The following is a 14,298-nucleotide window of genomic DNA, read 5'->3' as shown; positions in this document are numbered from 1 at the left end:
CTGGGACCCTCTGCCATTCTATTGACTGCAGAATTGGAAGTAGATTGTGTTGAAATGTCCTCAGCATTTCCCAGGCCGAGAGCTGCCTGATCAAATGAGTCCTTAGCCATCACAGGGAACTCCCCGAACGTGGGTGCGAAATCAGAGCCTCCTGGGAACAAGAACACAAACAGGGTCTCAGCAGCGCCAGGCAGATGAGTGCTGTCTCCTCCTTCATGGTGTCCCAATGGGGTACATGGAGCTGGCACCCTGGTCGGCACCCATGGGAAAAGGAAGGGAACGGCTGAGCTCCAGTGTGCGCACAATCTGTTTGTCAGATGTTGAATCCTTGGACCTCAAGAAATCAGCAAGTGACATAGCTCCTCCCCTGGGAATTTCACATCTGGAAGCCTGATGTCCCAGGACACAGTGTTGAGTTCTACTTCCAGCCCCTGTTGGCATTGGAGCTGGAAGCCTGGAAGCTGCGGCTCCCTTCACCAAGAAGAGAACCTGATGTTGAAGCTCCTGGCCCATGCCCTGCCCCCAACTCAGGACCTGAGGAGGGCTCCCGCTGTACTCTGGCCCTCTAGAGTTCAGAGCTGCGGCCTCTCCATCCACCATGGGCCAGGTCTGGGTGCCCCCAGGTCACTGCTTCCAAAGCAGCTCAGCTGACTTTGCCTCCATGACTTTTTAATTTTGACACCATTAGTTGTAGGAGAGGTGATTTCTCTACCATGTTAAAGTCTGAGAAAGAAACTGAGGCAACAGGAGGGGTGCCCCTCAGACAGTAGAATGCAGGAGGAGTCCCTTCTGCTTACTAGGACCCACTGGAATCACATGGTTCAGGAGGGCTCAGCTCTGACATTTCCCGGGAGCCTCTCTTTTCATGGGGGGCAGTGGAATCCCAGTTTAAATGCTGGTCTGGGTCAGGTTGCTGCTTGCCATCAAGCAATTTCCATCAAATATCTTTGGGGTCATGATCAGGGGCAACCCTCCCCCACCATAGTTACAGAAAACAGGGTACCATCAGACAAGAATAGACCTGAGAGGGTATCTAATTAATCCTGTTACAGATGAGGTCTCCAAGGCCCAGAGAGGGCAAGTGGCCATCTCCAGATCACCCAGCAAGTAAGGCACAAATTCAGAACTTGAATCCAGTTTCATAACACATCCCCTAATCAAAGGCTGAGCAAAGAACAGCAGCGAAGGGCACTTTCTACCCCAGCTTTGGTGTTATTCCTGGGAGTACAGTCTGATCAGCCTCAAAGAGGATTGTGCGGAAGAAGAAATTGTTTCATTTCCTAAATCCGTGAACAATCGGAGACAGCCTTGGACAAGGGATCTAACAAAGAAATCCATGAGTTTGTGATGGCAGAAGGAGGTGGGTGATAAATTGGTCTCAAAGGAGAGCAGAGAAAAAAGAAGAAAATTCAGTGTGGGAGTGAAACTGGGCTGGGGTGGTGGAGCCACTTCCAACCCCATTATGCGGGGACAGGCCTTGAGCCAATGGCTGCAGCCCCCAGGGGCTGGTGGGAGGAGGACAGGGTGGACTCACAGGCAGCAGTGGAGGGGAAGCTACTGTGGGTATTCGTGGCCTACTTTAGATCAAGGCTCTAGGAAAATGTCAAGTGCTGCTAATAATAGTGCGTGGCCACCAGCTCTCAGAGGCTGCCAATCATGCCAGTGAGGGGGGCTGCAAAGGGCATCTGGCTGGCTGAAGTGCTGGTCATGAGGGCCGGGGACAGGCCCAGCTTCCACAGACTCATGGTGGCCTCTGGTTTTCTCTTGGCACCTTCATTTACCACGTGCAAAACAGGGATAGGGGAGCAATAGGAAGAGAACTTGTCCCCTTTCTACTTTCTTGGGACATGGCTGAAAAGGGGTCAGCAGAGCCCTCTGGACTAGAGATGGACACAGTGTACATACCAGCTTCTTGTGTAGCGTTAGGTTGTTGAGATTTGTTTGCCCAAATGGCAGAACTTCCCGGCAAAATATCTCAGCTCTCGGGACAAGGGACTGGCTGGAGGAAAGAATGTCTCAGTTATAGCGAGGTCTCATTTTTGCTTTAGAAGTAGAAGCTGAGGTTCACACTTTCCCAGGGTAATGGGGAAAGTCATCCATTAGCCCCGCATGGTGTGCCAGACCTTGATTGAGACACTTAACCTCCCGGCCTCCAGGAGCCTGGAGCCTGTCCTCCCTGGGCTCTGAGCTTTGTGCAGATTAACTGCCCGCTGATTGCAGAGAGCTATATAAATGCTAAGTGGAGTGGAGATGGCGGGATCCTGGGGGATGGGAGCCCGCGGTCCAGGCTCCCAGCTGTCTGCAGAGGCAGAGAGACTCCATCCGCCATGACCACCCCTTTCCTCTACCCTTCCCCAGGCACGTTGCAGGTCATCCACAGGAGAGACAGCCTCCAGGAACAATGGAAACTTCCCTAGAGACAGAGCAGGGCTGGAGGGGGGGAGCACATGGGGTTAACGATTTCTCTAATAAATCATTAGATCCCAGGATTGGGGGAGAGAAAGAGAAAGAAATGCCCAGCACATGTGATCCTAATGTCTTTTTTATTTTCAATTTCTTCAAAGAGAAAATTCGTGCTTGCACACATGCACACACACACACATACACACACACACATACCAGAACACATAAGTGTTCTCATATGCATACATCCCCATACATATTAAGAGTCTGGCACAGGAACACTCAATGCATGGCTGCTGTTATTTTTCTGCACAAACATAAACATAGGCAACATGAATATAGTTTTGCATAGCATCCCCAACTGTATGCACATAGACTAAAATACACAATCACATTTGAGTGCTTAGACTATATGACAGATACTATGCTCAGAGCATGCTGTGCATGATCTTGAATCCTTACACCAATCCAAGGAGATGTGAACTGCTTTGAATTCCCACTTTACCAATGGGGAAACTAAGACTTGGATTATCTGCTCATTTCACACAGCTGGTCACTGGCAGAACCACTTTGTGGAACTGTGTGGTGTGTCTGTATATCTATGTGTGTGTGCATTTATGGACATATAGATAACATGGAGATGTGTGCTCACGTCTCCTCAAGTCAGCACGCACGTAAACACATTTGGGTACACAGATGCTCACATGCATATGTATGTAGGATTCTTTGCCTTCCTCTCTCTGGGATGTGAGGTCCTTCCTGAGAGGGGGCATGAGGATTTATTGATCTTTGACTAACATACTCCTGGTCACCACCTGCTGCTTCCACTTTGTGTCTTGGCCAGAGCCAGGCCTGAAAGCAGAAGCCAGGCTCCCATCTTGACATAGCCACTGTCAGCATCCCTCCTACAGGTCAGAGCTCAGCCTGCCCCAGCACTGCCTCTAGGTGATCAGATGGTGCTCAGCTTGGGGTGAAACAGCCAGCCCTGCTCAGACCCATCCAGGCAGCAGCTTGAAGCCTGTTGAGATCACCTTTCCCCACTGGGACTTTCAAGGAGAGAGATGGGAAGGATGGGAAGAAATTGAATATGGCTGGAGGAGGGAACTGGAAGCCTGGAAGTTCTCTCTCTATCTCTCTCTGTCTTTCTCTCTCTCTCTCTCTCTCTGTCACACACACACACACACACACACACACACACAAATACACACAAGGAGGGAGGGCATCCCTCTCTTATACCCTTCTCCCTCCACTGGGGCAGTCATCTGCCTCCCTACTTCTAACAGACTGCAGGGATTCTCTAACTTTAACCAGCACCAGAATCACAGAGTAGTTCTCAAAATGCTCATCTTTAGAGATTCCAGTCCGGCAGATCTGGGATGGGCCCTGGAATCTGCATTTTAGTAGGCCCCCTGGGTGATTCTGCTGAAGGAGTCCATAGACCACTCTAAGAACCACCGGTCTAAAGTGGAAGAGGTTTTCAAGACAACTTACGACCACCCAGCCTGACCCAGCTGCAGAGACAACCTCTGGGGAGTTGATGATTAAGTTCTATGATGATCAAAGTTTCCACTGTGGTTTCTGCAGGGCTAGGAACCTTTGCTTTACTCTGTGAGCTCGGACCCTGGCCTTGGCCCAGGTGCCATTGGTCAAATGAGAGATTCAATGAGGGGGGTGCAGTGCAAACTCCTCCACTGTGGGACAAACACCGAACTTGGCTCTCTGGCCCTGGCACGCGTTGCCAGGGAGGAAGTTAGAACTCTGGATGCTAGGGCAGAGCCAGGAGTGGCTGGAGGTATGTCCTCCTGCGGTTGCTGTATGAGGGCAACGTCAAGTCACAGTCTGTTCTCATGGGAGCACATTCAGTAACTCAGGAATTTAGGGCGATTTTCTGCATTAAAGATTAGAACATCTCCTTTAGAAGCTCCTACAAATAGGGTGCAGACCTGTCCCTGCCCAGAGGCAGAGGTGTGGACAGTAGCCCTCTGAGATTCTTCCCAGATGTATTTTCCCATGTCCTGTGGCCACCCTCCCTGTCCATGAAGGTGCCATGGCCAATTTGGAGGACGGAGCCTCAGTGGCCTCCTGTGATATCCATCAACATCCCCCTAGCCCAGCCCTCCAAATTTTTAATTCAAATTAAATTTGAATTAAAAGAGCCCATAGGTTCTGCAAACACGACTTCAAACCTGGTCCTCTGGACTAACCTCTTTCAACAAATTGCCAGGCCTCAGCCCCTCCTATGCAGAAAATCTGTCTCAATTCCATTCCTCCATCCTGCCCCTTGTGGCGAGCAGAGTCGGCTGGAATAATGAGAAAATCACCAGGTAAGGGTTGGAAATTGCTGCCCAGGGTAGGCTCTAAGTTCCCTCTGCTAACCCTCTTTCTCTGGAGACTGAGAGGGATCTGCTATGGGAAGGCAGACTAAGGGGCATCATGCCTGGGGACTGCCCCCTCCACCAGCATCTTCAAGCCAGCACCTCCCTCTTCTCTCCACCCTCCACCTCTTATCTCTTAGCCAGGTAGGGGAGCAGGACCCTGAGGAGCCCTCCGAGGACAGGAGTACAACAGGAATCTGGGCATGAGCCTGGCTTTGAGCTGGTGACTGTCAGCAGCATCCAGGCCCAGATTCCCAGATTTGTCCTCCAAGGTCCTCAGGATTTCCTCCCTCACCAACAAGCTCCCATCTAGTCCTCTTCTCTCTTAGCCCCCAGCCTCTCATCCCCCTAGGGTGTAGCTCCTTCATTTCTTAGTCTCTGCAAACACTGCCCTGCCTGGGAAGTGATTACCCCTCCCCAGGTCTTTGGTAAAACATCCACCTACCCTGGACATTTCCTGGAAATTAGAGTTCCCCAATCTAATTGCAGACTCGGGAGGGCCTAGGGACCAGGGTTTTCCTGGGCAGCCAGGGAGGAAGTGGACTCCTCCCTCGGTTTTACCTCTCAGGAAAGCCCAGGGGTTGGGAGCAGGCCTCCTGCCTGAGGCCCACAGGAGATGACCTGGTGGCTTGCTCCCATCTGCTCCTTGAGCCGGCATCCACAGGGGCATGCTTGGAGGCCTGGCCCACCCCTGTGTTATTTTCCACCCCCTCTGATATACACTTCCCTGCCTGTACACATAGGTGCCTGCACGTACTTGTGTGCACACAGGTAGACACGTGCACACAGGTAGACACATGCACACAGGCACAGTCTTGGCCAGTCCTTAGCCCGTGAGCTCTTAACGGCCCTAGGCTGATCATTGGGGCCCTCTCTAGAACTCTCTGTGACCCCTCTTTCTTCTTTCCTCCTCCCCGACCTGGCTGCATGCAGTATTCCTATGAAGGCATGGAGATCAACAACCTGCCCGTGGAGTTGACAGTCGTGTGGAATGGGCACTTCAACATTGACAACCCAGCTCAGAATAAAGGTGTGGAAGGGCTGGGGCCTGGTAGGGGAGGGAGGGGAAGGGATGGGGTAGAGGGGGAAGGAGCTGCCCTGCATTCTCGCAGGTGTCATTCTGCCCCCGCCTCCTAGTGGCTGTCCCTCTCCCTCTGAGCCCCTCCTTCACAGCCTCTCCACCATCTGTGCTTCTCAGTTACTTCTTGAGCATGGGCTCTGTATAGCTTGACCTGGGCTGGGGGCTTCTGGTAGGAGGTGGCGTGCAGAGGACTTCCTGGGAAGGGCTGCTGAGTGCTGAGTGAACGGAGACCCCCAGAGCTTCCCATTTCAGTCCCTCTGCACAGGCCTGGACTTCCTTTCAGGTTCTTTTTTGCATCAGAATGGCTAAGGGGGCAAAGCTGCCTTTGTGCCCCATCACCCCAGGCTGGGACTGCACTCTTTGTCTCTCTCTGGGCCCCTCCTGTCCCCACCGCCATTCCCAAGCACCCCTTGCCGTTGCCCTTCCCCTCTGCAGTTCACCTCTACAAGTGTGGAGCCATGCGCGAGAGCTGCGGGCTGTGCCTCAAGGCTGACCCAGACTTCGCATGTGGCTGGTGCCAGGGCCCGGGCCAGTGCACCCTGCGCCAGCACTGCCCTGCCCAGGAGAGCCGGTGGCTGGAGCTGTCTGGTGCCAACAGCAAGTGCACGAACCCCCGTATCACAGAGGTAAGCCCGGGTCAGGCCTCCTGCTCCAAATGGGCAGGCTCCAGGCTGCTGTGCCACACCCTGTGGAAACTCTGCCCAGCCGTGGTGTCGGTCACCCAGTGGTCACCAGATGGACTTGGTTGCTCCTCCTGGCTGGGTGGTGCCCTAGTTTTCCTTCACGGCTTCCCCAGAAGCTTAGGCTTGGATCAGAGACTCTTGTTGGGGCTCGACTGTCCTCAACAAGGGGCTCAACTGTCCTGTTGGAGTCTCCGAGGAGCTGTGTCAAAAAGGACTCAGTCCTCGCCAGCCCCTTCCTTTGTCTGTAAGAGCCTCAGTGGCAAGGCCTGAAGTTCCACCAGTGGAACCCTCACCAAGTGTCAGCCCGTGATTGGAGGTTGCATGGGCGTTGGGGCACAGCCTGGCTCTGGGAGGTAAAGAAGGTCACAACAGAGAGGCCTTTGAACTCCCCCAAAGCAAGCCCTGAGCTGTAAGATGGAGCACAGTTTAGGGGGACCAAAGGGACACAGGCCATGGAGCGAAGACCCAGGAGAGGAACACGGGGAAGAGCTAAACATGCAGACACTGGGTCCCAGAGAACAGGGTTTGAATCCAGGCTCCACCAGCTGTTTGCTGAGTACCTTGGGGCTAAATCACCACTATCTCCACACCTCACCTTCCTCACATGTGCGGTGGGCCTGAGCATCCCTCTTACATGGGAGTTGGAAGGATTTCACGCGCGCCTACAGGCAAGGTACCTCGCTCCGGGCCCAGTGCGTGGGGATCTCACCAGCCTCCTCCTCACTCATTGTCACTGGTAAAATCATTCCCAGGGATGTCTAAGCCAAGGAAATCACTGCCCCTGGAGTTCATTTAAGTAGTCCTGTCTCTTCTCCTCCCACTCCTGCACTCTTCCAGCAAGGCTGGAGTCCCTTGCTCCCTCTTCAAATAAAAAAGAGGGCTGCATCTCTCTCTCCACATGCTCCTCCCCCATGGCACCATGTCATCTGTGGCACCATGGCATCTGTGGCACCATGGCATCTGTGCCTCCAGCTCAGGGCTGAGCACGCCGTAGGTGCTCAATACCTCTTTACCATTGTGGATGCTGGTCAGGATTATGAAGCAGCAGGAAGAGGGAGAAGGAGAGAAGACAGAGACTCAGTCTCTGCCTCAGTGAACAGTGAGGATGAACTGGTACCGGGCTTTGTGCACAGTTTCACAAATGCACACAGTATACAATCACTTAACAGTGGCAGGCACAGTCATAGGCCATATATTTGTGTGATGCCTAATAGTTGCACCACACGTTTACACCCCTTACCTTGTCAGTCCAAACAACCACCTGTTCTTTTAGGTTCCCAGGGCTGCCGTCACAAGATACTGCAGACTAGGCAGCTTGCACGACAGAAATGGATCATCCTGAAGTTCAGGAGGTAGATGGTCAAGGTCAAGGTGTTGGCAGAATCGGTTCCTCCTGAGGGCTGTGAGGGAAGCGTCTGTTCCCCGTCTCTCTCCTTGACTTGGAGATGACCATCTTCTCCCTGTGTGGCTTCCCATCATTTTCTCTCTGTACATTCCTCTGTGGCCAAATTTCTCTTTTTCATTAGATCGTATTGTACAAAAGCCCATCCTAATAGTCTCCTTCTAATTTGATTGCCTCTGTGAAGACCCTGTCTTCAAATAAGGACACATTCTGCAGACTGGGATTAGGACTTCACCCTGTGACTTTGATGGAAGCACAATTCAAACCCATAATGTCTCCCAGGCCAGGGTTATCATCAGGTTATTATTCTCTTCCAGACAGAGCCTAATGCTCAGAGAGGCACACATACTCTAACCAAAGTGTCAGTAACGTGGTCCTGAATCCCAGATCTCCTGAGTAATGTTCTCCTAGGTTATTGTTCTCCTCCACTACAATGGTGAGACTTCACACCCCCACTCACAAATCGTGCACGTGCACCAGGGATGTGTGAAAGCAAGAAGCTTCTTGGCTTTTGTGGGTGAACAGCCTCACCCAGCAAAGCAGCCCCTTGGAGTGGCCCTCAACATGTACCCCGTGCTTCAGACCCTTTATCCTCCACATTCCTGGCTGTACAGGCTCTGAGAGTTTCTCTCAGTCCCCACTTCAGTCTTTTGCATGGTAGGAATCTAAACAGTGATTCTCAGACTTGGAGGAAATATTTGCAGAATTAACCTACAGAATGATCTGGAATAGGAGGACAGGTGGACCTCTCCTCTCCCCACTGCCCCGACCCCACGCCTGGGCCCATGTCCTCCCTTCCCAGTCCCCACCCCTCACCCTCACACCTTCTCTGTGGAACGGCTCCTCCCGGAGCCCTCAACAATAAACCAACCCAGGGGGCTCTGCGCATGGCAGTGTGTCTGGTGCCATGAGTGGGACTTGCTTTCTTCTTGGCCTACGTCCAAGAAAATCACAGGAAGGAGATGGCAAATTAAACAAATCTCCCTGTGACAAAGGCTATTTACTGCCTCCATACTGGTGTTGGCCCTAGGGGAACCTGGGGAACGAAGGAGTGGGCCAGAGATAAAACTCCTTTTTCAGTATGACAAGCCAGGGCTAGAATATCATGGGGACACTGCTGTCAGGTGCCACTGGCACTTTGGGGACTGGCTAGGCGGGCATTTAGAACAGCACAGACTCTCCCTCTGACCTCCCCCACATCTGTCCACCTCCCTCTCATAGAAATGGGCCTGTGTCTTCAGGGAAGCTGTTTTTCCACTGCAATGGGAATACACTTATGCACAGGCTCACACCCCTGCCCACGCTCACTCACAATCACACCCATCCTCACGGGGATGTGTAGGAGGTGGGAGGTAGCTTTACTGTGGCAGGTAAGCCATCTCACCTGGAGAAGCTGCCACTTGGTGGGGAGGGCAGCACAGCCTAATTTCTTCTGCTTCCCCCATCTTTCACCCTCACCCCAGGATGGAATTCCCACTTGTAGTCCTGCAGGGTTGAGAAGAGTTGGATATGCTGAAAAGGGATAGAGATGGAATCTCTGGGCTCCTTCCATTCTAATCCTGCTGGCATTGGCTAAGGTCCAGGTGCTGGTGCTCATAGGCACCAGGAATGGAAGCATGCCCTTCTCCGGCCCATGAAACACTGCGATGAGATTGTGTTAACTGTACAGCCCTCACCTCAAAGCAGGCACTTGGATGTTGAGTCCTCACATTTTAATCACGGGTTTTTTGACACTGATTTAGGAGGGAAAGCCAGTACACTTTGACCTGTGTACGAGGGTAAAATTTAAATTAAACTTAAATCTATGTGGTACCAGGCCAAACAACAAAGGCAAAGGAGTTGTGACAAATGCTCATAATAATTCCGGAAAGATGTTCGGACAGTTGTAGGTTTTATTACAGTGACAATGCAAGACATTAAGATGGTACTTTACTGAAAAGCCTACAAGGAGTGAGACAGACCTGCTGTCAGAGACTCAGGATCAGAGGAGGAGGGGGCTGGGAGTGGGAAGGATGAGGAACAGGCACAAAGAATTGTTGCCAGGTAAGTGGCACAAAGAAGGTACCTTGGAATTTAAGTGGAGAGAGAGGAAGAACACAGGGTTATGGGGCAGTGTCATTTGAGAAGGATCTTGAGAGGTGGGTAGGGTCACATAGGTGTAGAGGGCTCTGGGTGGATAGGAGGGGTTTTTATTTTCCTTGAGAGTAGAACCAACACAAGCAAATGCTAGAAGGCATGAATCCCAATTTTCTATGAATCACCCAGTAGCATTGCTGGTCATGTTCCATCCTCTCATCTCTTCTATGAAATGGAAAGATGGGCCGGGCGTGGTGTCTCATGCTTGTAATCCCAGCACTTTGGGAGGCTGAGGCAGGCAGATCACGAGGTCAGAAGATCGAGGCCATCCTGGCTAACATGGTGAAACCCCGTCTCTACTAAAAAATACAAAAAATTAGCCGGGCGTGGTGGCGGGCACCTGTAGTCCCAGCTACTCGGGCTGCTGAGGCAGGAGAATGGCGTGAACCCGGGAGGCGGAGCTTGCAGTAAGCCGAGATCAGGCCACTGCACTCCAGCCTGGGTGACAGAGTGAGACTCCGTCTCAAAAAAAAAAAAAAAGAAAAAAAAGAAATGGAAAGATGTACCATGGGATTTGCATACTGCTCCTAGTGACACACACAAACACGGACTGCTTTCTTAGAAGCTACTACCCATTGATTACCGCAGGCTTTGGGTGCCCTTGGGGCCTTCGAGCCACTCAGGGACTCTGGGGCAAATGAGACAAGAGCCAGTAGCCTCTCCTTGCCTCATCCACAAGTGAGTGGCAGTATCTTGATGTTTGTCTAATTATTTCTCTTCCTCCCTCCAGATAATCCCAGTGACAGGCCCCCGGGAAGGGGGCACCAAGGTCACTATCCGAGGGGAGAACCTGGGCCTGGAATTTCGCGACATCGCCTCCCATGTCAAGGTTGCTGGCGTGGAGTGCAGCCCTTTGGTGGATGGTTACATCCCTGCAGAACAGTAAGTGAAGCTGCACACAACGCAGGAGGAACAGGGGAGGGAAGACGGGTTAGTATTAGGGACGTCCTAGTCAGCAACTAGGTGCTCTCAGAGCCTGTTGTGGGGGAAAAGGAGAACCACCCTAATATTCTAGAGTTGGAGGGCAGACTCCCACAACTCCTTGCCTACTCAGCTAGCTAGCTGCCATATTGGGGAAAGTGTAGAGAGGGAAAGGAGAAATAGCTGGGAGAGAAAGGTGACTGTTACCTACTTGGGGTATAAGGCCACATGGAGGGGAGACAAAACAAAATGAAAATCTGCGAGAGAAGTGTAAGTCCAATTTCTTCTGCTGTCCTCAACTTCCCGCTCACATCCCCCCCAGCACTGATCCTGCGCTACTCTCTATGGAGACTGACAATGAAATTCACACCCACTCTCAGGCTTGTGGGTGCCTTAGATTATTTTTCTCTTTGAAAGTCTGCTGGCCCACTGAATGGGTCATTCAGCAAAAGACCTTGACCTATAACCCACCTAGTAGAGCAGGTTCGTGAATCATGCATGGCCTTGTAAATAAGTAAGCACCATTTTCCAGCCCAGCAAACACAACTATGAAATGTTTACCAGCATCATAGAATCTATATTCCATACCATCTTTGTTGCACCTCCTGGAGTGAAATCTTGTCACTTGTGCTGTATGCACAAGTTATTAACTCTTCGCAAGGCTTCCCCTAGGTATGTGAGTGCAGTTTCCATTTCTGCTTGCTGGGTCTTGCCTAGGTTTACTGATTCTGAACCATCAGTACCGCCATCCTCAATTCCTCCTGATTTCCATGAGGTCTCCCCAAGATGCTCATAGCAGATCAGATGGTTTAAGGATCCAGTCTTGGTAGGACTCACCTCTCTGGTCCGTCACCACTTAGTTACCAAAAGATCTTTCTATAGCTCTTTCAACTTTCTGACACCTTTCTAGAATGAAACCAAACTAGGCCACTGCTAATATATTGTGATTTGGAGAATTTTAAAATATCCTACTTTAGATTTACATAGCCAGATATCAAAAGTATTATTATGAAGCCACATGATTAAAATATTGTGATACCAGTTAGATCAGTAAAGTAAGATAGAGGACCCAGAAAAAGAATGCTCATGCATACAAATTTAGTATGTAATAGAGGTGATATTTCAAATCACCCAAGGAAAGATCATTCAATAATTGATGCAGTTAACTCCCTGGAAAAAGTACAATAGCAGATCCTTATTCCACATTACACACCAAAATAAATTCCAGATGGATTAAGGAGTTAAGTTTTAAAAATGAAACTGTGAAAGGATTAGAAGAAAATGCAGGTGGAAATTTATTCGATTTCAAGAAGGGGAACTTGTACAAAGTATAACTGCAACAGAGGAAATTATAAAGAAAAAGATTAGGGGATTTGGGTACATAAAACCTTAAAACTTGTGCATCAAAAATCATTGCAAGCAAAATAAAAATGTGAATGATAAACTGGGAGTATGGTTACACCCTATTACAGTTAATAAATACTTTTTCTTAATATGTAAAGAGCTTTTATAAATAAAAGGCAAAGATCACAAAATGATCAAACAGCATGAACGTACAATTTATGAGATAAAAAAGAACCAAAAGTCATACGAAAAATAAATGTTTAACAGCAGTAGTAATCAATTAAATGCAAATTAAAACAATAGGGAGTGGTTTGTGAAAGTCAATGCCCGGTGCAGGAGAGAGGCATGAGAAGTAGCTGACTCCTTCACTCATTGTGCAAGGGGAAATTGGGACAAACTTTCTAGAAGGAAATTTGGAAATGTGGGTCAAAAGCCTTTAGCCTGGCCATCACACTTCTAGAACTTTCCCTAAATAACCAGAATTCACAAATATTTATTTTCAAGAATGTTTATTTCAGCCTTATTTATAATAGTAAAAACTCAGAAGTGATTTACATGTGTAAAAATAGGGAATTCATCAATTCAATAAATTATTGTATAAGCACAGGAAAGAAAACTACACAGCCATTAAATCTGATATTATAGAAGAATCATGACCAGCCATATACTCAAGGTATATTAAGTGAGAACACAGGTTCTTGGAACACAGGTTACAAAGCATAATATAGAGTTTCGAATCAATTTTGTAAAAGAAAAGCAAGACTGGCCACAGAAACACCAAAATGTTGACACTGGATATTACACGTGGGTGCAAGGCAGCGTGGCATGGTAGGTAGGCAAGAGCTTGGACTTCACAAGGAGATTCCTGGGACTGGAGCCCTGGCTCTGCCACTTACTTAGTGGGTGAATGTAAGCAAGTTGCTCAACATTTTATTTGCCTCAGTTTCTTCATTTATAAAATGAGGATAATAATGGCATCTACCCCGTTGTCTTATGGAAAATTACATTCTGAATGGTGCAACTGGGGGGGGGGTGTCAGTATGACAAGTGCTTTTATGTACTTTCTATTTTTTTTTAAACACCAAACGTGCACTAATTGTGTGATCTGGATAGAAAGGTATTATTTGTTCAGGAACCTTACTCAAAAGTTGTTTCTAAGAGAAACATAAAACATAGAAGCCATAAAGTAAAAGAACCGACTTAACCACACAGATACTTTTAAACTTTAGTGTGGCAAAAGACTTTGGAACCACAGTTGAAAGATGACAAGCGAGGAGAAAATCATTGCAATATTTATAACAGACAAAAGTTAATACTCCTAATTCAGACAATCTATCAGCAAGAAAGAGGGCTTCAAGAGAAAAGTCAAAGGAAAGGCTATACGAGATCTTAAAAACACACCCATGTGAAAATTTATGAAACCTCACCTGTAATTTGCAAAATAAAAATGAGATTTTTCCCCCTATTATATTGGAAAAACCTCAAAAGGATTGTTCATATCTGGTGTTGGCAAAAGAACAGGCCATCGATAGAAGTGCATGGTCCAGATTTCTTGGAACATTATTTGGCTTTACCTGCCAAATATTAAATATACAAACTGACCCAACAGGTTCCTTCCTTAGAAATCTGTCCTACTATACAGTGCCTAAGGATGTGTGTGTCAGTTGGTTCATTTTGCAGAATTATTTGGAGTAGCAGAAAAATCAGGACAACTAAATTTTCATCAATAGGAAGATGGTTGTGTAAATGATAGTGTAATCATCAGATGAGATACCGTGAGGCTGCTAAAAAGAAAAAAGTCGAGCCATGTCTACAGAGACAGGAAGGAAGGTCCATGCTATTGTGCTGAGCAAAAAGCAGAAGTGTTTATAGCAGTGGATATGTTATGTTTTGCTTTTATTTTAAAAAACACATATATCTTTCTTTACACATGTATGTTTATAAGTGTAATTG

At 48.8% G+C, this 14,298-nt stretch overlaps 1 protein-coding gene across 3 annotated transcripts in view; it reads left to right on the top strand.

The window, feature by feature from the left end:
- Positions 1 to 14,298, top strand: part of PLXNA4 (plexin A4) — a 527,428-nt gene that overhangs the window by 441,726 nt on the left and 71,404 nt on the right. For all 3 annotated transcript variants that reach the window (XM_058426822.1, XM_032761769.2, XM_058426826.1), the window contains exons 11-13: positions 5,712 to 5,808; positions 6,295 to 6,485; positions 10,811 to 10,962. In XM_058426822.1, coding sequence (XP_058282805.1) covers positions 5,712 to 5,808; positions 6,295 to 6,485; positions 10,811 to 10,962 — 440 coding nt within the window. The remainder of the gene's footprint in view (positions 1 to 5,711; positions 5,809 to 6,294; positions 6,486 to 10,810; positions 10,963 to 14,298) is intronic.

Source organism: Hylobates moloch, unplaced genomic scaffold (assembly GCF_009828535.3).
Source record: "Hylobates moloch isolate HMO894 unplaced genomic scaffold, HMol_V3 SCAFFOLD_1, whole genome shotgun sequence".
In the NCBI taxonomy this organism is placed as follows: domain Eukaryota; kingdom Metazoa; phylum Chordata; class Mammalia; order Primates; family Hylobatidae; genus Hylobates; species Hylobates moloch.
The sequence above is the reverse complement of the archived record's forward strand: the minus strand, read 5'-3'. Positions and strand labels throughout refer to the sequence as shown.